Source organism: Rhizophagus irregularis, chromosome 20, assembly GCF_026210795.1.
Source record: "Rhizophagus irregularis chromosome 20, complete sequence".
NCBI classification, from domain to species: Eukaryota; Fungi; Glomeromycota; class Glomeromycetes; order Glomerales; family Glomeraceae; genus Rhizophagus; species Rhizophagus irregularis.
The window spans coordinates 830,521-855,753 of record NC_089448.1 but is presented as its reverse complement, the minus strand read 5'-3'; the positions used below and the strand labels follow the sequence as shown (position 1 = coordinate 855,753).

The window sequence follows — 25,233 nt, the reverse complement described above, 5'->3', positions numbered from 1 at the left end:
CTACTAGGTGGTATTCCGCAAATAGAGGCTTTCTTTGTTATAGAGAGAACTCTAAGAGTATTGAAGTTGAGTTTTTTGATGGTTTTACTCATTGGATAGGCTCAAAAAATGAGTTCTCAGATTTGTCTCGTGATTGGTTTTTCATTCATGTGGACAAGAATGAAACGTTAAAAGAGGCACATAAAAGGTACACTAATGAATCAATCGCAATTTCGCAAAAAAGTCATGGTCTTATCGATATGCGAAAAATAGGTACTTATGCAGCCACTTCTTTACATTTATTTCATGATGTTACTAAAGGGTTGGTTATTAGCAAAAGGTTGTCCCAAGAAGAAGAACATTGGATCTCAAAAGCGTCTATTGGTTCGATAATATGGGCAGAGCCGTATGAAGGTAATGCAAAACAATATGATGTTAACGAGTTTTACCCTTCAGTTTTGCTACAAAAGGAAGCAAAATGGCCAACTTGTCTATATATGCAAGGGGAATGTGACCAGCTGTACACGAGCTCATTTATTCATATGTGTTGCGTCCTTTATGAATATTTTTTTACAATGAGTGATCTTATTTCTTCAAATAATGTTAATCACTAACTTGTTCAGTCTGAACATTAATAATATGCCTAATAACTAGCTGGCTACTCTCTTCGCTAAAGATTAAAACAAATCTTGAATGATAAAACCGCAGGTGCTAAGGACACTCTTCACGCATTCGCATTCTGGTGCTAGTTACAATTTCTCTCTGTATAGTATAGTTATGCAAGACGTAGCATTCGTCTCTGTTTTATTTTTGTTAGCCCTAGTGTGCATGCTTCTGTTATGGATCATATTTTCGTACCGACAAGAGTATGTGATAAAAAATGCCCGGTATGTCAAATCAGACATAGATAATCAATGGTATCGTGTCCATCTCACCCATTCAAACCCTAAAGAGGCGGCCAACACATTAGCCTTGCTAAATCACCGGATCAAAATACTCCTAATAGACCTCCAGGGGAAGTATAGCAAAGCACCCGAGTTCTCATCCCGAGGTGAAACACGCAAAAAAGTGATACAACGGATAGTAGAGAGATACGATTGGAGAAACCTAGTAGAGAATTCCCCGTTAAACCCGGACAGGGACACAAGCTACACCTTGGACAAGGGGGCAGAGATAGCACTATGCCTAAGACATGCTTCCCCTCCATCTAAGGTCGAAGAAATACATAACTTGAACACGCTAACGTTCGTCGCACTGCACGAACTAGCCCACCTTGGCATAGAAGAGACAGGGCATCCACTAGTATTCATGAGGACCTTCCAGTTTTTGTTGGAGTTGGCAGAGGAGGCCGGTATATACAAAAGCCCAGACTACTACAACCACCCCAAGGAATACTGCGGAATAGTAATAACGTACAATCCACGGTGGGACGAAAACGTAGTACCGATATGAGGGAGCCTACCTACCACCTGTTTAGTTCTATGCCTCACAAATGGATAGTAGGTGCTTCAGGAGACTACTACGTCCACTAATGACACATTGCTTTGCAATACCCGGAGGTCCACTTATACCTGTCTGAGCGGACAACTTGAAATAATGTATGTGTCTTTTTTCCTCGGCTAAAATCCTGTGAATAAAATTAGTGGACAACAGTATCTCACTAGGTAATACCGCAGCTGTCTACGTTATCCCTCGTTGTCCACTTATAATCCATTCCGCAGCCCAAAAATAACAAGATGCTTATATATGCACTCATCCTCATGTCAACGAGTCTCCTGCGAGACTCATTTTTGGCTGGGGCCCTAACGAAATTACAGAACGGACTGAACTGTAAAAATTTGGTAACGATGAAGTACACACTTTCTTTACTTCGTAGCTCAGTTTCACTAGGCAATGCCTACTTCGTAAAATTTCAACGACCAGAACTAGTCTTTAGACCTTCCTTCGGAAGTGAACCTAGGTTCCTAGGACTCCTATGTAAAGAGCGTACCCTATGGGTAGTTTTACTGGTTTCTGCAATAGAATATAATATCCGTATAGTGATAGTGAACAACGGGGTTGTCTGAGCGTTCAAATTTGGAATGGTGTCTTCACAGGGGAATAACGTAGATAGCTACGTAAATGATTATTAGTGGACAACAGGAGGAATAACGTAGACCATTCGGGAATACCTGGAGGGGTTCCATTGTTCCTAATATAACAGCATTATCAACTAATATATACACCTACACCAATGTATGTAATTGTTAGTAGGCGACTTGTAGAAGATGACGTACAATGAGGATATCTACTGCAGAGATACAGTGACAATAGTTACATATTGATTTGCAATGCCCTCTACGTAGTACCCTCTGGGTAGAACTTCCTATTCACATAAGAATGCCATTTACTGTGAATGATGAACAACAAAAAAATTATACTGTTTTTGACTTATCAGTCAATGTGTCCATTTTTCTTTAGAAACGTAGTCCATTCCACAGTAGACTGAGTGGCAAGAGCCCTTGGCTGGGTGAAACGAAACCCACGGTCAGTTCATACTAACGCAGCTACATCATCACGCTCACGTGAGCAACATGGGGAATATCTGTTTTATGTAATGATAATTATCAATAATTGCCTATTGCAGAGTACTAATAATAACGATAAAGTATATTTTTTGTGAAATGATAATTATCAAAGACTATGTTCTTCTCCATGTTCACTTCTACCTATTAATATCCACCGTCAATAACTGCAGTTGATGTCTATGGGTACTGCCCAAAGGGGCACAAACATTATCAATTACGTAGATAATTGTTCGTTACCAATTTTTACCGATATTACCAATAATACTAATAATTGCGAAGTAGACAACTAATACACTCTAATGTAGAAGTATATGTAACGATTGTGTACTCTCCGCTATTGATAATTATCATTACACAAAAAGTTGTAATCCTATAATGCCTATGTTATCTTCTATGTAGTTTATTGCTGGTAACGATGTTTCTTTTGTTGGTAGCGATTGTTATCTTACCAGTATTGTGTAACAATCATCAATGGAAATTCTGGGCTATGCCCACGAAGTGATTATCATTACAAAATTTTGCAATAACGAACAAATGAGTACTACGAAGTACTACAAGGGTATTGCGAATCAATTAAGTAACTATTGCTACTGTGCCTCTACAGTAGATATCCGTTGTAGAAAAATATATGTGGTCATTGTTAGTGGACAACAGGGGAATAATGTGAGCGAAGGTAAATGATCTCCCGTAGGGAGGGATAGTGTAGGCAACATGGGTCAGAAATCATGTGTCTTAGGAGAATAACGTGAGCTCCAATGCCATGTCATGATGTTCATGCTATCTTCCCCATATCATGTCAGCCATCTCCCGAAGGGAGGGTACAATGCAGTATATGATATCATTTCTAAGAGTTTTTCCTAACATAGCTACATCATTTCCAACAAATATATGCATGTAACAAAATATACTGCGTATAACGAATATGTCCTGTGTACTATTATTACCGAACAGGCAACGTTGTTCATGTATTTTCTACAATGGTGTACGTATAAGTTGACCCGGGTTACTGTAGATAAATAACAGTGTCATACTGTAGTGAAAATCATGATAACACCACTACTAAATTCATTAATCGTTACAAAAAAAGATACTGCATCGTAATATGACGCATACTGTAATAAACAAAATGAATACCGTTACATTTCTACGTAGTACCAAGAAAGTAGGGCAAGAGCTCATGTGGAAATGATTACTAGTGGACAACAGGGAAATAACATGAGCGACTGTGGGAGAAGAACGTAGACAGATTGAAAAAAAATAAATCAGCGTCACGTGACTGAAATTTCTTGTAACGATGGAGTAGAGTTTCTTGTAACGACAAAGTAGAATTTCTTGTAATGATGAAGCATATTTTTGTGTAATGATAATACCAGCGGAACTGGGCTCCGCCCAATAATTACCAATTGCGAAGTAGAAACCGACAATTACCATAAAGGGAATAACGTTTCTGATACAGAAATAGTGTAGGTCAGTCTTAGTATAGAAAATTCGTTATGTATTATGGGCAAAGTCCTGAACCTTTGTATTTATTTTTGGCAAAAGTAATCGGCGTGACAAATGGTCAAGCTCACGTGTTTTTTTAGTGGACAACAGGAAGAATAATGTAGACGACTGCGGGAGAAGAATGTGGACAACAGGGGAATAACGTGGGTGAAGGTAACACACAGTGGAATGATCTCCCTTCAGCGTAGGCAACACAGGTCAGAGAAATCACGTGACTTTGATGACTTCTGGTCGTTGAAATTTTTACAGATCATACCGTTCTGTAATTTCCGGGATGGGCTGTCTCAGAAATCACGTAACTTTGAGCGACTGCAGAAGAATAACGTGAGCGACTGTGGGAGAAGAACGTAGACAGATTAGATTGGGAAAAAAAATAAATCACGTGACACTTGACTGAAATTTCTTGTAACGATGAAGTAGAGTTTCTTGCAACAATGAAGCATATATTTGTATAACGATAATACTAATAATTACAAATTGCGAAGCAGATACTGATAATTACCAATAAGTATTTTGTGTTTCTAATCCATGAAATTACCTGAAGGGCGCTAAAAGCGTAAAGGATGGAAACTACGTAGTACCCATAGGAGCGGATCTCCTATAACCTCTCGAATTACTCCGTAGGACCTTCAAAGAAGTAAAACATTTGGGTTTATGGGGTGGGCAAGACGCTCAGCTCAAAGTCCTGTGACTAGCTATTACATATTTTTGTAATGATGTTTACTTGGTTTCTGCAATAGAGTATAATATCGTATAGTGATAGTGGTCAACACAGAGAAGAAAATTTACTTTGCACATTTGGTGGTCCCTTCAGAACTGGGCAATGCCTAATAGGTGGTGCCATAGTCCACGCAATCTTTTTCGTGACATGACAGCCATCTCCCAACTTGCCTGCGTTTTCATTACACTTCCTTCTTGGAGCCGTGATCATCCTTCAGAATCACATGATACTAGTGATAATGATAGGCAGTGATGACATTAGTGACTGCGGAAATGATTATTAGTGGATGACAAGGGAGAATAACGTGATAGATGGTGACACTGGTTAATACTAGTACGTTACATATTGTTATCCTCCCCTCCAAATTTGTGAGTCCTGCAATACTCCGATAACAGCATCCAGTATAACGATGTTCGCTGCTCTTTGAGCAGTCTCCGACTAATTTTCTACAGTATGTATCTGTTGAACAAAACTATTGCGTTTTTTTGTAACGATATCGACCATGTCTCTGTGGGTGAATGTGGTCACCTGCAAGGGACAGCAATGGACAAGCGGAAATAGACTGAACTGTAAAAATTACGACCAGGTGTCGTCCAAGTCACGTGATGTTTGTATAATGAATACTAATTCCGTAGGATAACGTAGGCAACAGCGGAACCTCATCGTTACCAAATTTTTACAGTTCAGTCCGTTCTGTAATTTCGTCAGGGGCCCTGTCAAAAATGAGTCTCTCCGCAGGAGAGTATTAACAGAAGGATGGGGATGTATTTTTCTACAATGGTGTACGTATGAATTTTGTAACGATGCTCATTAACAGTGAATGTATAAATCTTAGATAACGATGTCCATGTAGCAGATGATTCTTCGCTGTTGTCTACTCGTCACTCTATATTGACCAGGTGCTAAAGCATAAGTGGACAACAGGGGGGTAGCGTGAGCTCCTGTATTACGAAACAATGTACAAAAAAATTATACAGAAAAATCACATGACTTTGGCAACATCTGGTCGTTGAAATTTTTACAGATCATACCGTTCTGTAATTTCCCTAGATTCCATCTAGAACTGGTAAGACTAAGAACTACGTTCTTAGAGGATTGTTTCCATCGTTTACCAGACAATAACGTAGAACATTGTAACACAATTTATGTTAACTAAGTAAATCTGTATGATTTTGAGCAAAGCGAAAAATTATACAGGGAAATCACGTGACTTTGAGCGACTGCAGAAGAATAACGTAGACGTGCCCATGTGGTCGTGTGAAGTCTGAGCCCGCCACGTATTGTTGTCTGCTTATCCGAAGTTGTGAATTGTATGACCATTTTTTTCACACCCACACCTTTAACTTGTAAAGTGGATCAATATTCTTTTCACAATTCGAATATGTGCCCTTGGGCTATCTCCGACTGAATTGTATGACCATTTATTTCACAGGGGAGATACTGGACAGCTGCGATTGATTATTAGTGGACTACGGTATCCTACTAGGCTATGCCATATTAATAATATTACAATGTAACGATGTTCACGTATTTTCTACAGCATATGTTAGTTGAACAAAGCTAAGGGAAGAAAGCTACTCAGTAATGGAATATAGGGAATCGACTACATTAGAAATAGCAACCAAGATTATGTATTATTGCTATCAACCAGGCCTTATAACAATCGTTAGATTGCTGGGTTAACCAATAGAAAAATACGTGAACAAATAACGTGGATGACTGCGAAAAAATAATGTGAATGACTGTGCCGCAGAATGCCCGGAGGGCCCTGTCTACTTGGGAATCATCTCTTTCATTATTATATGCACGAATAGCCATGTCTATATTTTTTCTACAATGGTAGAATTTATTCATGTGACACTCTGAACAAATGCGCAGAGTATCATGTGACCATGACGTAGATAGGATACGTAGATAGTGCCCTCCGGGCATTCTGCGGAGGAATGACGTAGACTAGCTGCGGAAATGATTATTAGTAACGGACTGAACTGAAAAAATTTCGCTGAGGCTATTTTACTTCATCGTTACAAAAATATACGTATGTTCAACCGACATATACTGTAGAAAAATACCACCGTTACCAACAGAGGAATAACTGTTCTTTGCCGCTGTCTACTCATTCTTCTCTGTAGTTTGACCATCTTGCTGCTCAACCACGCTCATTACATAGGAGGTTCCAGGAACCTGGGTTCCTAGGGCTAATATCTTGTATCCCATAATACCTATGTTATCTTCTATGTAGTTTATTGCTGGTAACGATGTTACTTTTTGTTAGTAAAGATTGTTATCCTCTTACCAGTGTTGTGTAACAATCATCAATGGAAATTGTAACTATCATACCGTGGATAACTAGTAAAGAATTCAGCAGGCATGTGTAATTGGTATAGATAACAAGCAGTATATAACGTAGACAGTTGCGGAATGGATTATTAGTGGACTACGGGAGGAATAACATTAGGAACACATTACTTCGCAATGCCATGACCGTGGGCCTTGTTCTGGTCGTCTTGCTGACCAACCACGTTTATTTTTCTTCGACATAATCTTTTATGTAGTTTATTGATGATAGCGATGTTACTTTTTGTTAATATCATGGTCCAATGAAGTGCATATTCGAATTGTGAAGAAATCTGTTTTACGCTTCACAAGTTAAAGTTGAGAAAAATATCGATCCATTTCACAACTTTGAAGAAGTGCTATTCTTCCGCATGACCATCTTGTCGCTCAACCATGCTCTTTACATAGGAGGCCCTAGGAACCTAGGTTCATATCCGTAGTAACCCAAAAACATCACGTGCCTGCCCCTCCGCAATTGGCAATTATCATTACACAAAAATCTACTTATTGGTAATTATCGGTAATTAGTTCTCTATTTTACAATTGGCAATTATTGGATCGACTGCCGTATTGTAAGAAAAACAGTATATGTATATGAGTGTTATCGACAAAAGGGGGAAAACGTGACATCGATACCTGTGGGTCCCATGTGGGCATTGCCTGGAGGGTACCCGTACACATACCTGTCCTGAGTGGAGACTGTGCTCTTCGACTGAATAATAACCCTAGAAACTACATTTCTATGCAGACAGCAGCGATGAACAGACTTATATTCTCTGTTTTAATGTCCACCAATTATCTACTCCGCAGTCGACCGCTAATATTCTACGCAGCATCTACTCATATTGTCCACGTTTTCTCCCATGTTGTCCACTAGTAATCGATTTCACTTCTTTGAAGGTCCTACGGACTAGTCAAAGTCACGGGACTCTTCGCACAATATGAGCGGACGACAGGAGGAATAACGTAGACGCTAACATAGTACACACTCGAATATTTATTAGTATTACGTAACATATGTACAAAAAAATTATCCCAGGTTGTCTAGTAGCGTGGTACACACTCTAGTAAAATACTAATTTGCCACATATGCGTTTTACCTAGTGTAATTACGAACCTACATAAATGATTTTATGTAAAATTCTGCTGCGTCATAGTCGTTGTATTCAGATTCAGAATCTGTACAACTTTCTGTTTCAGTTTCTGAGGAACTATCCGAACTACTATCACTACTGAGTGTGTCACCCTTCCATCGGTTAGATTCTCTCATTGTCACGGGTATGCTCGTGAACGCTGGAATATCCCTCAAGGTATGAGGGTCTGAACACCGACTATCATCTGCGTCTATGTCCGATTCATTTTTGATGAGAAGCAGGTCATTTGGCGTGGCTGAGACATTTACCTCATTTTTCGGAGATGTATTGTTCTGAACACTATCGAAGATTTTTGAGGCAATATTTTCTGGCAAGGGTTTTCCGGGACGGGCTGTCTCAGAAATTTCGGTCACGTGATCTATCTTTTCTGATTCGTTTTTGATGAGAAACAGGTCATTTGGTGTGGCTGAGATATTCACCCCGTTTTTCGAATATACGTTGTTCTGAACACCATCGAAGTTTTCTGAGGTCATATTTTCAGACAAGGATTTTCCGGGACGGGCCGTCTCAGAAATTTCGGTCGCATGATCATTTGTTACCAGAGGTAACTTTTCTAAAGTTATTCCATAATCTATAACCTCTTGAATTTGTTCATTAGTAAGCTCGGAAATAGAATTTGCACTATATGATTTAATATACTTGATTTTATCCATACCCACTTTTCCGAACAATCTATAGATTTTTTCAGCTCTCTGAGTCTTCTTACGCAAGCTATCCCGTGATATGTATCGGAGTTGCAATCCTAATTCTTGGGATCTTTGTTTGCGAAGCAAGTTAAGTTGTTTTGTAATGGAATCATATAGTAAGCTCCTTGCCTTCTTTTCACCAAACTTATCTTTACTGATAATCTCGTCAAGCTGAACTCTGAAATCCTTCCAGTAAAGGCACCAACATAAAATTTCTTCCTGATTAGCTCGATTCGCTCTTTCTTCAGCATCGATAGCTTTATCACATAATTGGGCTAAATGCTGTGAGGCTTCATCAATGCTGTCATAGGTAACTTTTCCGGGACAGGCCGTCTCGGAAACTTCAGTCACATTATTATGGTTTATCGAAGATGACTCTGGTTCTGAAAAGGGTTTGAATAATTCGTGTTTGAGTTCATCCATCCCTTTTTTCTTGTGCGATCTATTGCATGGTTGAATGACCATGTTGAGCTCTTGAGGCATTTTCTCTTCGGAATGTGTTGGAATGAACTCTTGGGTTTGAGTGGACCTAGGAACTTGGGTTCCTATAACCTCCTTATGTAATGAGCGTGGTTGAGCAGCATTAGGAACACATTTACTAAGACCTTTAGAGGAAGTTCTACCCAGAGGGTACGAAGTAGAAACATAGGTTTCTAGAACAAGACGCTCAGGCTGCTATTCTAATTTCGCAACTCTGATTTTGAGAGCAGCATTCTCTGCGATAAGGTTATCGGTATCAACTTTATTTCTTCTCTCCAGTTCTTCGAATCTGGATCTGAGCTCAGCTTTTTCTTCTATGACATGTTTTAACTTCGTATTCTCAGCTTTGATCTTAGCATACTCATTCCTAAGGTCGGTAATCTCGATTAAGAGTCTGGAATTTAACTCTTTCAACGATTCCATCAAATGTGAGTTTTGAGAGTAGTGTGTCAATTAACAGCAGAAAAGTTCAATAGTCAACGATTTGTAAAGTGGCCCATAGGGTCCATTGTCCACTAATGATCAATGCTGTCGATACCTAAGGGATACTAGTAATTATTCCTGGCCATTTTCACACATTCGCCATTCCAAATAAATTATCACCGTATGTTAGCATAATAAGTGGACAGCGAGAGGAACAACGTGCGTGACTATGAGAAAATAACGTGAGCGACTGCGGGAGAATATTGTAGACAGCTGCGCTGCAGGGAGACTGAACTGTAAAAATTTTGCCAAGAAATTTGGGCGATCAATGTTCGTCGAAAATCACGTGACTTTGGCGACTTCGGGTCGTTGAAATTTTTACAGATCATACCGTTCTGTAATTTCCCTAGATTCCATCCTTCATAATTTCCCTCGTTCCTCGAAAAATATGAAGATTTTTTGTACACATTTCTTTTATTAGTCTTTTACGTAATTGATAAGGTAAGTAAATAGTAAAAAATGAACACAGAGCGTGGTTGAGCGGCAAGACGTCATAGAACTGGTAAGAACAAGAACTACGTTCTTAGAGAATTGCTTCCATCCTTTACCAGACAATAACGTAGAATATTGTAACACAATTTATGTTAACCAAATAAATCTGTATGGTTTTGCTCTTCGAGCCTATGAACCTAGGTTCCTAGAACGTCCTCTGGAACACATTACTTCGTACGCAAATTTCTTACTGTAGAGGATTAATAGACCAATTGTATACCAATTAATCTCCAGTCCATGTAATGGACCTTCCAAAGGAAGTGATTTTTCGAGGAACGAGGAAAATAATGGAGGAGCAAAGCGAAAAATTATACAGGGAAATCATGTGCTCTGTGAGCAGTCTTCGACTGGCTTTAATAACTCCCTGTCGCTGAAAACTTTGCCAGTATTGAGATTCAGCCTGTAGGAAATGCCTGGAGGAGTTCCACTGTTCCTAATGTTATTCCTCCCGTTGTCCACTCATATTCTAAGACGCAGTCGTTTATGTTATTCCTTCTGCATGAGCGTCTTATCGCTCAACTAGTAGAACCACCCGCAGGGTGCGCTCATGGCATTGCAAAGCAATGTGTTCCTAATGTTATTCCCTGTCATTTTTTTGTAATGATATTCATACTTAATTTGTTCATTACAGTATGTGTCAAGTTACGATGCAGAATATATGTTTTGTAACGATTAATGAATTTAGCAGAAGTGTTATCCCAATTTTCGCTACAGTGTAACAGGAGAAAGTATAAATCCAATGCATAACCCAAACATAAATCATCTCCCGTAGTTCTATTATCTGGGTTAATGGTTACCCACTGCAGTCTCTCGCAGGTGACCACATTCACTTACAGAAGCATGAGTTGATATTGTTACAAAAAATGCGAAAGTTGTGTCCAACAGACACATACAGTGGTGAACATAATTTTTTGGGCAGAGCCATTAGGAACACATTACGAAGTAATGCCCTCCAGGCATTTCCTAAGACCTTTGAGCCTATGAACCTAGGTTCCTAGAACCTCCTCCTCTATAATTTTCCTCGTTCCTCGAAAAATCATAGAGATTTTTCTGCATACATTTGTCTATTATTCACCTACGTAATTGATACTGTTTGTGTATAGTAAAAAATCTATAACCAATGAACGTGTACATTCTTTCTAGGACGAAGCCCTAGTCATTCCAGTTCTAGATGGAATCTAGGGCAAGACAGTCAGAAAATGGAAGAGGCGAAATACGTAAAAAATGCATAAAAAATTGTCTAATATGGTCATTCGTCATTCCAAATAATTTTGCTCTTTGAGCAGTCTCTGACTGATCACCACCGTACTGTAGAAAATTACGTGACATCATTACACTGTAGTGATGCACAATATAGTCATGTGAAAACTAGCAACGTGAGTAGAATTTATTCATGAGACACTCGGAGCCTCGTTACTGCGCATTGCCCTGTTCCAACATCTATAGCAGATATTTTGTATATTATTACATTGATTGCCTCTTCCGAAGAGGAGAATAATGTAGAAGGCTGCGGCATATCCCAGTGGGATTCCGTAGTCCACTAATAATCAATCCCGTAGTCGACCCATTGCCCATGTTATCTCCCACATGTCACCACTAATTTAGAGTATGAGTGGAATAACATGGGTGAATGTGGGCGCAGGCGGGATACTATCAGAAGCACATAATATAGGACCCTCAGGTATCGATGTCACATGAATGATGTTGTCCACTAATAATCTGTCCCGCAATCACGCCCACGTTATTCTGCCGCAGTCACTTACCGTTATTCACATGAGTAAATGCTACGTCATGGTCAGTCGAGACCACCAAAGGGGGCACATGATACTCTGTACATTTGTTCAGTGTGTCACATGAATAGTGTCACATGAATAGTGTTACATGAATAGTGTCACATAAATAGTATCACATGAAGCAAAGTATCACATTGTTTATTTTCACGTGACTTTGAGCGACTACTGGTCGTTGAAATTTTTACAAATCATACCGTTCTCTAATTTCTGAGACGGGCCATCTCGGAAATCACGTGACTTTGAGCGACTGCAGAAGAATAACATAGACGTGGAAAGCATCTCCCTTCGGGAGAGATAACGTAGGCAACACAGGTCAGTCAAAGACTGCTCGAAGAGCAAAATGAAACTCCCCTCAGAGGAGACTTCATATATTATGTTAGCATAATAAGTGGACAACGGGGGAATAACGGCATTCACGTGACACTACACATTGCGAAGTAATAGTTACATATACTTCTACAATAGAGTGTATTAGTTGGTAACGATTATTATATTACTGGTAACAGTAGATATTACATTAGGAACAGTGGAACTCCTCCAGGCAATTCAGTCGATGTGCACTCATCGTTACCAGAATTACTTACTGAAACATGGGTTGACATCATTACAAAATACGTAATAGTTATATTCAACTGAGATACACTATGGAAAATACTGGACATTGTAATGCGAACATGGTTACCAGTGGAATGGGCGAAGCCCACACTCATAGCATTGCGAAGCAATGTGTTCCTAATGCAGTAGACTAGGTTATTCCTGTTGCCCACTAACACTCAATCCTGCAGTAACGATGTCAGCCCATGTTTCATTAATTGAATGTGGTAACGATGTCCAGGAATGACGTGGGCGAAGGTGACATTAGGAAGTAATTATTAGCCAATCCGGCTGTAGATAACAGTTGCCTATTGTTGTTAACGATGTCCACATAACGTATATAATTGTTGTTGTATGCGAAGTAATCTTCACGAGACACGAGACTGGGCTTTGCCCACAAAGTGAAATTTCTTGTAACGATGAAGTACATAATCGATGTCTGTGGGCGGAGTAGGAAATTAGTAGACCTAGGAACTGAGCGGCAAGAGTAGGTCCACCCAAAGGGTGTGCTCATGGTAATGATAAGTACATAAATTCCGTTACCATCAATACAAATTAGTTAGTAACGATTAGAGTATATTCCATCCACATGAGCGTAGACTTCGCCCAGTGGAACGGTCGCAGGCATATGGTCATATACATATCCACAATATATAAATATTTGTTATCCCGTTGAACTAAACATACATGAACATCGTTACATTAGAAACACATTGCTTCGCAGTGGCATTGCCTATACAAAAATGGTAACTATAATCATGGTTACCAACCAATATACGCTTCATTGAACTAAATATATGCGGAAAACGTTACCAAAGTTATTTATATACTGTATTGTAACAAAAACAGTATATGTATATGAGTGTTATCGACAACAGGGGAAAAACATGGACGACAGGAGGAATAACATAGACAGTGGCGGAGAAGAATATGAGGAAACTGACTACGGAAGTAGTTATAAAATAGGCGTTTTACGATCAAAAATAACAAATCGCCTTCATATGCTTACATATTATATGAAACACAAAATTACAGAACGGACTGGGCTATGCCCACGAAGTGAACTGTAAAAATTTCAACGACCCGAAGTCGCCAAAGTCACGTGACTAGCTATTCATATTTTTGTAACGATGACTATATTTTCTACAAGAGTGTATATATTGGTTGACCTGAAAAGTAATTACAGGCATAGCTTAGGCTCCGCCCAAAAAATGTAGCTGCAGTTACATTAGGAACGCATTGCAAAGCAGAATGCCTGGAGGGCACCCGTCCACATTTACTTGTCTGCATATACCTGTCATCAAGCTAACGTAGTACATATACACTCGAATATTTATTAGTATTACGTAACATATGTACAAAAAATTATCCATGTTGTCCACTAATGCTCAAATCTGCATAGACAAGTAATTCACTAATTTTTTGTAACGATAAAGTCCCTTCAGCGCCCTCAGGAATTTTTTGTGTAATGAGAATTATCAATAGTTACCAATAATACCAGTGGAACTGGGCTCTGCCCAATAATTACCAAGTGCGAAGTAGAGAACTAATTACCGATAATTACCAATAAGTAGTTCTTTATGTAACGATAATTGCCAATTGCGGAGTACAAATAAGAACAATGAAGTAATTTTTATGTAACTATAATGGTCAATAGCGGAGAGTATTCAATCGTTACATATACTTCCACAATAGAGTGAATTAGTTGGTAACGATCAATATATTACCGGTAACGATGAGTGCACTGGTTATTTATTCTTTGAAAAGCTAAGTACGTACCTCTTAGTTCATGATACATCGTTACAAAAAATACAATTTGTGTGAAAAACATTATCGGATAACTGTCACTGACATTATGCTGTATGTGACTACAGAGAAGATACGTGGTCATCGTTACCGCCTCTTCAAGGGATGTGAAAATCCGAATCATGTAACGGCATTATCAATTAATATGTACTATAACAATCGTTACCGTTGTCCACAGCGGAGGGAATAACGTGAGCGAAGGTAACACACAGTAGAATGATCTCCCGTAGGGAGTGATAGCGTAGGCACTCCTATAATTAGCTCCTGCGGAGGAATAACGTAGACGGCTGCAGAATAGATTATTAGTGGACAACGGTAATAAAAATTTCGCTGACCTCAGATCAGGAAAATCACGTGACTTTAAGCGACTTCTGGTCGTTGAAATTTTACAGTTCACTTCGTAGGCATAGCCCAGTCCGTTCTGTAATTTTGACCGGGCATATGCCAAAATGAAACTCCCCTCAGAGGGGACATTCATATAACGTGAGCTCCTGCAGAAGAATAATATGAGTGACTGCATTGCAGAATATAGGAGGAATGATGTATCTACTGCAGAATTGATTATTAGTGAACAATAATATGAACGACTGCAGAGGAATAACGTAGGCGTAATTGCAGAACAGATGATTAGTGGACAACAGCATTCATGTGACACTCTGAACAAATGTATAGAGTATCATGTGACCATGACGTATACAGGACGTAGATAGACATTCTGCGGAGGAAAACGTAGACAGCTGCGGAATAGATTATTAGTGGATAACGGGAGGAATGACGTGAGCGACTGCGAGAGCTACTGCGGGAGTTACTGCGGAAATGATTAGGAGTGGACAACAGGGAGGGAATAACGTAGACGGTTGCAGTACAGATTAAGTGGCGTCCCACCAAAATGAAACTCCCCATTTTGCCAAGAAATTTGGGCGACCTGTGGTCACTGAAATCACGTGACTTTGGGTGACTTCGGGTCGTTGAAATTTTTTAGTGGACAACAGGAAGAATAACATAGACGACTGCGGGAGAAATAATGTGAGCAAAGGTAACACAGTAGAATAGAAGTGTCCCACCAAAATGAAACTCCCCTCAGAGGGGACTTTCATATAATATGTTAGCATAATAAGTGGACAGCGGGAGGAACAACGTGTGCGACTGCAGAAGAATAACGTGAGCGACTGCGGGAGAATACTGTAGACAGCTGTGCTGCATGTGCCCAGAGGGCACTGTCTACATGGGAAAACGGGTCGTCTGAGCACGTCACTTATTGTTATCTGCTTCTCCAACTTGGGGAAATATGTTTTTTTTCCTCCCCATTTCGTGCGATGTTTAACATGGGGAATAAAAAAATAAATTCTCCCCATTTCGTGCGATGATTAACATGGGGAATAAAAAAATAAATTCTCCCCCATTAAGTTGGGGAATAAAAAAATAATTTCTCCCCAGCTGAATTGGGGAAAAAAAAATTTCTGCGCCCATATTATTCTAAAGAATTGCTTATGTATTATCTGTAAGATAATACTTTATGATTTCCATTTGTTATATCAGGGCGCAGAAATTTTTTTTTCCCCAATTCAGCTGGGGAGAAATTATTTTTTTATTCCCCAACTTAATGGGGGAGAATTTATTTTTTTATTCCCCAACTTAGTTGTTATTCGAATTGGGGAGAATTTATTTTTTTATTCCCCATGTTAATCATCGCACGAAATGGGGAGAATTTATTTTTTTATTCCCCATGTTAAACATCGCACGAAATGGGGAGGAAAAAAAACATATTTCCCCAAGTTGGACATGAAGATCCAAGACTTATAATTCATTGTATTCAAAAAAAAATTAGAAAGCGTAAATGTAAATTGATGATTAGGTGGATGATCATTGGTTATGACATAAATTTTGATTTTAATCATTCAGATCTTAACGTTAAATTGAAAATCTTAAAAAATGATTTTAATTCATCAAATAATCAAGCTATAATTAAGCCATTAGATTTAGAATATGAATCTTCAGCTCTTTATTTTGGAATTCCTATATTAAATAATTTGGATGATTCAAATAATTCTCTTATAATTGGACATTACTTTTTTAATGATAATATAAACAAGAGAATCGGATCATATATATTTTCTTACTGTTCGAAAATAAATCATTATGTCAATTTATGTGATTTTACTTTTCATATATTTGTTATTTCAAATTATTATAATTGTGATAATTATGGAATCCCAACCTTTCAGAATACTAGTAAAATAAGAAAATTATTTAATTTTATTAAGTTTAATTCTTTAAAATTGACACCAAAATTTATTAGTATTTATTCTACGGGAGAAAACAAATGTTATCCAATTTTCCTGAAACAAAAAACTGACAAAATTAAAATTAAATACATTAATATTAATTGTAATCAAAATAATTGCATTTGTAAAAGCATAAGATTTAAAGAATTGGAAGTCAATTTAAAATATGCTTTCTTGGATCCAAAGGATTATTCGAATTAAGGTTTTTATTTATTTAAACAAAATAATTTAATATTTTATGAAAGAAAAAAAATTAATCACATATGAATAAGTTAACTCATTTGTAAGATATTATATATATAAATAAGTTCAAATTATTTATTCACTTTGTTTACTTAACGTATTTATTAAAATTTCAATATTTTGAATATAACATCATTTCATAGCAATTTTTTTATCATCTAAAATTTGATATTCTGTTTTGTGGTTCGTTTTCATTTAATAGAAAAGTATTTACATTAAGGAGTGTTAAAATCAGAAAATTTGTTATTATAAATTTTATTTCATTCATAAACATACTTGTAAATAACTAACAAAGAAATAAAGATTGAACCAAAAAAAAAATTTTTTGGTGCGTTACTTTTTTCTAAGACTGAAAATTTTGTATATACTGTATGTATATTTTTTATATTGCGAATTTATATATTGCATAATTACGTTCACTATAATATAATTTGTAAAAAAATGTAATGTATATATAAACTTTTATTCGGCATCACGTGACATTATGAATAATAATACGATTAACTCCGGCCGGAATTATTAATTTTCAATTTTTTTTATAGGACCGCAGTCCAGACTGCATCAAGATGAAGGTGAAAAGGAAGAAAAGGATTTAGTTTTTACAGCTATCGTCATTTTAATGATTTATGTTCAACACAACACCTTCAATTTAAGAAAATCTGTAGCATTAGATGGTTGAGCAGTAATGTAATAATCTGTACAATAATTGATCTCAAAGTTCCAGTCAACATTTTTTAGTTATTGTCATGATTAAAAATATACCATAATGCACTTTCAAACGAAAGTTTTTATTATCAGGAGATTCTACCATGTACACAATTTAAATGGCCGTCTAACTGCTACTTGCTGCAGATATTAATAATAACAAGCGATACAGGAATGTCTGAAAGGTGCTTTTTGAACAATTAGGAAGTGCAATTTCAATATTTTGATTGATAGCTTGTTATAACTTACAAGTAAGCATTAATTTATAGATCAAGTGAATGTAAGGGTTCAGGAAAATGAATATAAAATATTTTTAATTGAATATATAAGTGATATATAACTTCAGCCAGAATTAAGATTTTTATAATTCTGGCCAAAATTAAGATTTACCGCATCACGTTACTCAAAATTTATTGGTTAATGAACCCGTGTTCTGTTAATCGAATCATTGCTGGTTAGAAAATTGATCCGTTATAGCGAATATCGAGGTTTTACTAATAAACTCCGGTATATCGAAACTACTGTATTTTAATATACGTGATTTGGTTTCAGCAAAAAAGTCCGGTTTAGGCCCAAATCCGGTTTATTGAAGATCCGGTTTTATTTTTATAATATTCAACATTATATTTTCATTGCTGTTCGATAGAGGAGCTAATTGAAAAAAAAGTCTCGACAAGAATTGAATAAATATCGCACAAAGTAGGAAACCCCAGGTAACTAGGAAACTACAATTTAATGTTTACAGTGTTTTCATCTTTTTCTATAACCCTTTCAGATGTACTGCAATTTTATTGTAAAAAAATTATTGGACGTGAGTCAAATGCACAAAGTCCTATTTCAATGTGTCCTTCTTTATACACTTTATTCGGCAATGGTTCAAACGTCAATTTGAACATTTATACCATGATAATTTCAGTTTCATAATTTTGATATAAAATAATCTGGAAATAACTTTATAGGAACTTACGTAAGTTGAAGGAAATTTTTCCCCTATAAAAAAATTTCTTAGAAAATGATCACGTGTCTGAGTTTCTTCGAGTATTTTGCTACTCGAAACGATGAAACGACGAAACGTGTAATATAATATTTGATTCAGTAACTTAAATACCGAAAACGAACGTTGACTTTTATGTCCTAATAGTTTAAGCTGATTGAGATGGTAAAATCTCAAAGGTGGTTGGTGAATTCAAAAACAAACCCTAATAAAAAAAATTCTGGAAAAACTCCGATAAATGATCATTTTTCTAGTTTTTATTCAAAAAAAAAGTTTAAAATATGATAGGGTCATAGGGTCCCTTTTCGATGATTGAGTAAAAAAATCAGGGGTGCAGAACTGGTGCAGACAATTCAAAGGGTAATTATTTACCAATAGGAAATTTTTATAAAATCACAAAGACTGCTAGTAACACAGTTATTTCAACATCCAATTCCTAACCAAATATAGCGCTAACAATGATAAATAATAACAATTAATAAACTATCTGCTTCTTGTTATCTTGTAATTTTTTTTTTTTGGTCTTACTTTTTTTTCTGTAAGAATATAAGTATTAATGGCTTGAATATGAGAACTTGATCGTACCATTATTTTCACTATGTTCTACTCTTGCTTCACCACCGGTGATCGCTGAGCCAATGATTATTATTATCGAGAATTTTGGATTAAGTCATGAAAAAATAGATATTTCGGGACAAAATGCTTACATAATAATACTAAATTCTAGTAAGTAATATTAGATCGTAATTACCAAAGCAGGTTGAAATTTTTTTTTTGTTGGGATTTTTGAGAGATTTCTTTTATTAATAACATTAATAACTAAATAATTGTTGATAATTAAAAAAATTATTATTTCACCTTTAAATAAAATAAAATAAAATAAATTTTTTAAAAAATTGATTATGACGAAATACATATAAATTAATGTACTATACACCCATTAACTGAAGAGGTCAAATTAAAATGTTATAGAAGAAATAATGATCCAAAAATCCTAAATGAAATGACGTAAGCAAGTTGATCATTTTATATCGGATGCAATGAAAGATGCTACGCTGAGAATAACTTATAAATTTAAATGTACATCTTAATGTTGTATATCATATTGATGAGATTGATCAGTCAAGTGATTGTAATAACAACAATTTTTCATTTTGGAACAAAATGAATCTTTTAAATGAAATCAAAATGTTTCGCAACCATTATTCCTAAATATTAAACTAGGTAATAAATTAGGTATTATCAGATCTAAGTTTATTTTAGAATGTATAAATATATCAAACAATGGTGTTACAATCAAAATGAATTTAAGCTAATTATAGATTATAAGCAAAATTTTGGGTGATCGTCCATCATTTTATTACTATCTTCAATTGACGTAAAAATGAGTAAATTTTAATAAAATTATGGGAAATTTTTAATGGTTTATAATTCATTTGCCAAATATTAATACGTAAATATTAAATCATCGTAGTTAAATAACACTTAACGATCACAATATAAAAAAAATAATTATACTAATAAAAAAATTATTTATTTATGGAACAAATTTTTTAAATAATAATTTACACCTTTTCATTTTAAATATTATTCTTTAAAGAAAATGAGAAAGTTGAAATCGAAACATTGTAATATTTGTTATAGCGATTCACCAAAATTCCCTTCTCCAATTACTTCAAAATGTACTCATAGTGTACTTGCTTGCACTAGTTGTTTTGAGAAGCATATCGAATCTCAAATTGAAAAAGGTATTTTACAAAATATTAAATGTTTACAATGTGACGAAATTTTGGATTATCACGATATTAAAAGAATCGTAAATAACGAACTCTTTCAGCGGTAAAACAAAAAAAAATTTTTTTCTTTTGCTTCTTTACTCTAAAGAGAATATATCAAAAGTTTTGTTTTTTTGGATATAAAACAGCTATGATGTCGCGCTTTTACGTCATACCCTCCGTCAGATGAAAGATTTTCGTTGGTGTAAAAGAACAAACTGCGGATGGGGTCAAATCCATAATGGTGGAGGTAATTTATATTACTTTTTTTTTTTATTTAACCTCCATCTGATAATTATTTAATGATAATTTTTTTTCAACAGATGACGCTCCAATTGTCACTTGTAAAGCGTGTGGGGCAAAATCTTGCTTCACTCATGATGTACCTTGGCATGAAGATTCGAGTTGTTCTAAATTCGCTGAACAACTTTTAAGAGATACTGCAGCGAATCAAGCTTATTATGATAGACATACAAAAAATTGTCCAAAATGTAAAATGCCTATTGAAAAAAATGATGGATGTGAACATATGACCTGTTTCTGTGGCTATGAGTTTTGCTGGCTGTGCGTTTATTAATTTTAACGTAATTGTTATTTAATTAAACAAGTTTATAGTTTAACCTTTTTTTTCCTCTCATTAGCTGCTTGGCAGATTATAATTTGATTAGAAATGAAGGAAATCATCGTCATGAAAGAACTTGTCAACATCATCATGATAACTTGAGCTCTATCGATCCATATGATGGAATGGTACCCAACGATTTTCGAGCATATGTTCTACCATCCTTTTCATCTTCAGAAGCGCCTGAAAGATCTTCAGAAAATGATGAAATTGTTAATGTCGCTGAAAGACTTAGAGTACAAATGATTTCTGGACGTTAAATATTACTTTGCAGGCATGTCGAATATAAATTTTCTTCTTTTCCTTTTTTTTATGTTATTTTTTTTATGAATTGTAACCGAGTGTTTATATTTTTGAATTTTACGAATTTGTAATTTATTTTTACTTTGAAATATAAATAAATGAGCCATTGTTAAGAAAAACTTGGTCGAGAAAATTTCTCTCGCTATTTACAAATATTCTCAATATCTTGAATTATGAGTAAATAAAGGCCAACCAATACTTAAAATTATTATGATTTATTTAAATAATTTTTTTTTTCTGAATACAGTCCTACTCGCTTTATAACGAAGAAAATCTGTTATAACTCGGGGAAATTTTTGTATATTGCGGTAAATTGTATAATATTTGTATTATGGATAACGCATGTCACACACGTTATATCAAATAAAAATTCGTTATGAACAAAATAATATACAGTATTTTATATACACTTACTTCGTTAAAAGGTATACAACATTTTACTGGTAATCTTAACAAGATTCTTTTTACATGATAAAATTCCGAAGATTCGCTATTAAGAAATTCATTAAATCAAAATTTGTTGTAAAGATTAGGAATTTTTTATGCCCTAAGAATGAAAAATCGTAAGGAATCATCTAAAATTCTTTGTTGTTTGAAAAATTAACTTGTGAACAATATGTTCCTTAAATTATTATCTTAAAAAATCATACCAGAATATTAATAAATAAGATGTTGGAGGCGCAGTAATAAAAAAACATAATTAAATAATAGGTTTAATTAATGATAAAAACAGTATTATTTATTACATACGTATAATATTTCTTAATTATTAACCACAGCTTCAATATCATGTGACCATACTTTATGAACCATTTATTCCAAATACAGTAATCTCGCATGAAGGTTTAGTATATAAGAGTATAAAAGTATTCAAATATTCTCGACAATAAGACAACGTAAAAATAAAAAATAAGGAAAAAATTGTCTCGATTATTCCTTGTTGCCTTTGCAATGTCCTCAATGCTAAATATTCCCGTAAAATCTTGTGACGAATGTTCAACCAAACAAGTTATAAACTTTAATTTCATTAATATTTCGTAAAAATTCTTCAATGTATGTTAGAAACGAGAATTTGTTATTAGACGTGGGTGTTAATTTCGTACATTGTTAATAAATTACTATTATTTTCTTAGATTGCAGAAACAGAAGTAAATGTCCCTGCCCGGGCTAAAGCTGTAGAGATGATATACCTTAAAACATAAAAAATGATTGTACAACTACGATATTTGCGAGTGAGTAAATAAGAGAGAGTAGCTAATGAAGTATAAGACACTTTCTTTACTTTCGCTATCTCTATTATTATTTAAATTTTTGTGAGGACAGCGAAGCAATATTATTTATGGATCCACATAACACTTTTAATAAGAAAAGCTTGAATATTTTATTAATATGTTTGGAAGATTATAGAACTCCGTCTATAACTTGTCGCGCGGTATCTGGGAACGTATTCAAGAAATCTCTTATTTCTTTTCTTAATCGCTTTTGATGATTAGTATTGGTGGCTTTGTTGGTGCGTTCAATTAACGATGACATTCTGTTATGGTACATGTTGTGAGGTTGCGTTTCTTGAGATTACGGTGTGTGTATATCTTTTTGTACTTGTTCCATGATAATTCGCAAGTTCTGCGACAACACGTTCTTTAGCGTCGCGTTCTCGACGCTGGTTTTCCAAGATCTTCAACTCGAAGTCTCTTTTAACTTTCTCTTGTTTGAAACGTTTTTCGTGAGTTGACATATATGTAAACCATCAGGTCTTACGAACCTCAAAAAGGCTATTTTATTAATTTGCAAAACGTATAGGCGTTCGATGATTTTGAGAATCTTCCGAATTTGCATATTAATTATCATTTGATACATGAATAGGTAATGTACATATTTCACTGTGGGCATTTTGATCTGGATTTCGTATGTCTTTTAAATTTTTTTTTTTTTGGCAATTCCATATTAATCCTTTGTCGACTATTAAACATTTTGTATTTGTTGCAGAAGGTGTAGGTCATTATCAAGGTTATCAAAGAAATTTTTTTAACCCCTTATAGGAGGTCTTATGGATGGAAAGAACAGCCCTTAATGTTTCAAAAAATATATATATAATAATGACGATAAATGGTTTGGTTGTGTTAGCGATAATTCTGATGAATGCCCAGTTTCTTTTCGTGGTACTAATATCAAATCCGTTTCTTCCATCGTTGCTGAAGATTGTCTGATTGGTATTAAAGGAAAATTCTTCAAGAGGAATATATTCAAACTCCTATAATTGAGGTAATTGAGGTAGTCGATAAATATGCTGAAGAATTTAATCACAATGGTAGTTCATGTGTCAAGATATAGTTAATCCTGTAGGATTAGAATATCATAATAATGGTGAGTATTGGTTTAATCTAATGAAAAAGATATGGGTTATGCGTGAAAGAAGTTAATAATCTAAGAGATTCCTTTAAAAGATTTTTTTAGAGAAAAAAAAAATCCCAATAATTATTTCGTTCCTAATAACAAATAATAATAATTGATAATGTGCGATCCGTTCAATTATTTCCAGGACCGACGCATTGTTCTCATTGTTTCACAATTTTCCGATCATCTGAATGAAATTTTAATTTTTTTTTTTGTATAGGCACGCCAAAAATATTCTAATTAGAAGATCAACAAATTACGTGGCTTTGTTAAAAAAGTCGCTAGGCGGGAAAGAAATACCACTAGGAGGCATTTGGTTTAAGCCAATTTATCCGGTTTTATTTTATAGTTCAAATTTCTACCATTCACGGTATACAGCGCTTCAAATTTTGCCGGATTTTCTGAAAGGTTTTTGAAAAATCCGGTAAAATTTTTTAAATCTTGAATGATTTTGGACATTTTACTGCAGATTTCAGTATTTTTCAGAAGATTTCCGGAATTTTTCCTAAAAACTTTTTGTGCGCTGACGGTATACCCTAAAAAATTGCATTTACTTGTTATGGCCATTTTTTAAAAATCACTAATAAATATAATTTTTATCACCTAGACACTTCTTACGTAATTTATTATATGGTTTTTAACAGCTTATAGTAAAAATTCCTTTCGTTATATAACCTTCCCGTTCAAAAATGGATGAAAATAGGAGATAGAGCGAGATTTTCACAATATAAATATGAGATCTTGGTTCATGTATCTTCTATAACCTCCAAAAAATATCAGAGTTTTCTCTATCATTCATGAGATCTTTAAACTATACATCACGGTTCAGAATTAATGCACTCAGTTACTTATCAAGTGAAATTGTAAACCGCTCATGACAACATTATAGATGAGGAATCGAACTTCATACAGCACATAATTCTTTAATGAATAAAATAAGAAATTAAGTATTTGTAGTAAGCTTCTCTTTGAGTTAGGGTCAAAAGGAAGGAGAGACTAGAGTTTCTTTCATCTAGATTCGATATTTCAACAATAATAAATATATCTTGCTCAGAAAGATAATTGCAGGAAGTAGAAAACATACAGTATGATCAGTTTGTGACAGATGAACGATCTGAAAAATTCCCTCACCATATTCTCCCTCGAAATCAGAATCAGGAAGTAATGCCAAATATAGAACATTGTAAACATGGCAATTGCCCAGACTATTGAAGCATGATTATATAACAATACTTTATCTTTAATAATGAAATTAAACATTGTACAAATGTGAACTACCTCAATTACAACGGCAATTGGACACTACGACGAGGCGCA

The 25,233-nt window shown here is 35.2% G+C and overlaps 3 protein-coding genes across 3 annotated transcripts; 2 read left to right on the top strand and 1 right to left on the bottom strand.

Annotated features, from left to right (window-relative positions):
- Positions 1-239: 239 nt before the first annotated feature.
- Positions 240-593, top strand: OCT59_012822 (uncharacterized protein; the record flags this gene model as incomplete). The annotated part of the gene is made up of 1 exon (XM_066140391.1): positions 240-593. The coding sequence occupies one exon, from the start codon at positions 240-242 to the stop codon at positions 591-593; it is 354 nt and encodes a 117-aa protein (XP_066001276.1).
- An 8,026-nt stretch (positions 594-8,619) lies between these two features.
- Positions 8,620-9,430, bottom strand: OCT59_012821 (uncharacterized protein; the record flags this gene model as incomplete). Its single annotated transcript, XM_066140390.1, has 2 exons — positions 8,620-8,628; positions 8,801-9,430. The coding sequence occupies 2 exons, from the start codon at positions 9,428-9,430 to the stop codon at positions 8,620-8,622; spliced, it is 639 nt and encodes a 212-aa protein (XP_066001275.1).
- Positions 9,431-20,425: 10,995 nt separating this feature from the next.
- On the top strand, positions 20,426-21,805 carry OCT59_012820 (uncharacterized protein; the record flags this gene model as incomplete). Its single annotated transcript, XM_066140389.1, has 6 exons — positions 20,426-20,661; positions 20,747-20,847; positions 20,921-21,161; positions 21,239-21,347; positions 21,455-21,493; positions 21,770-21,805. The coding sequence occupies 6 exons, from the start codon at positions 20,426-20,428 to the stop codon at positions 21,803-21,805; spliced, it is 762 nt and encodes a 253-aa protein (XP_066001274.1).
- Positions 21,806-25,233: the final 3,428 nt, after the last annotated feature.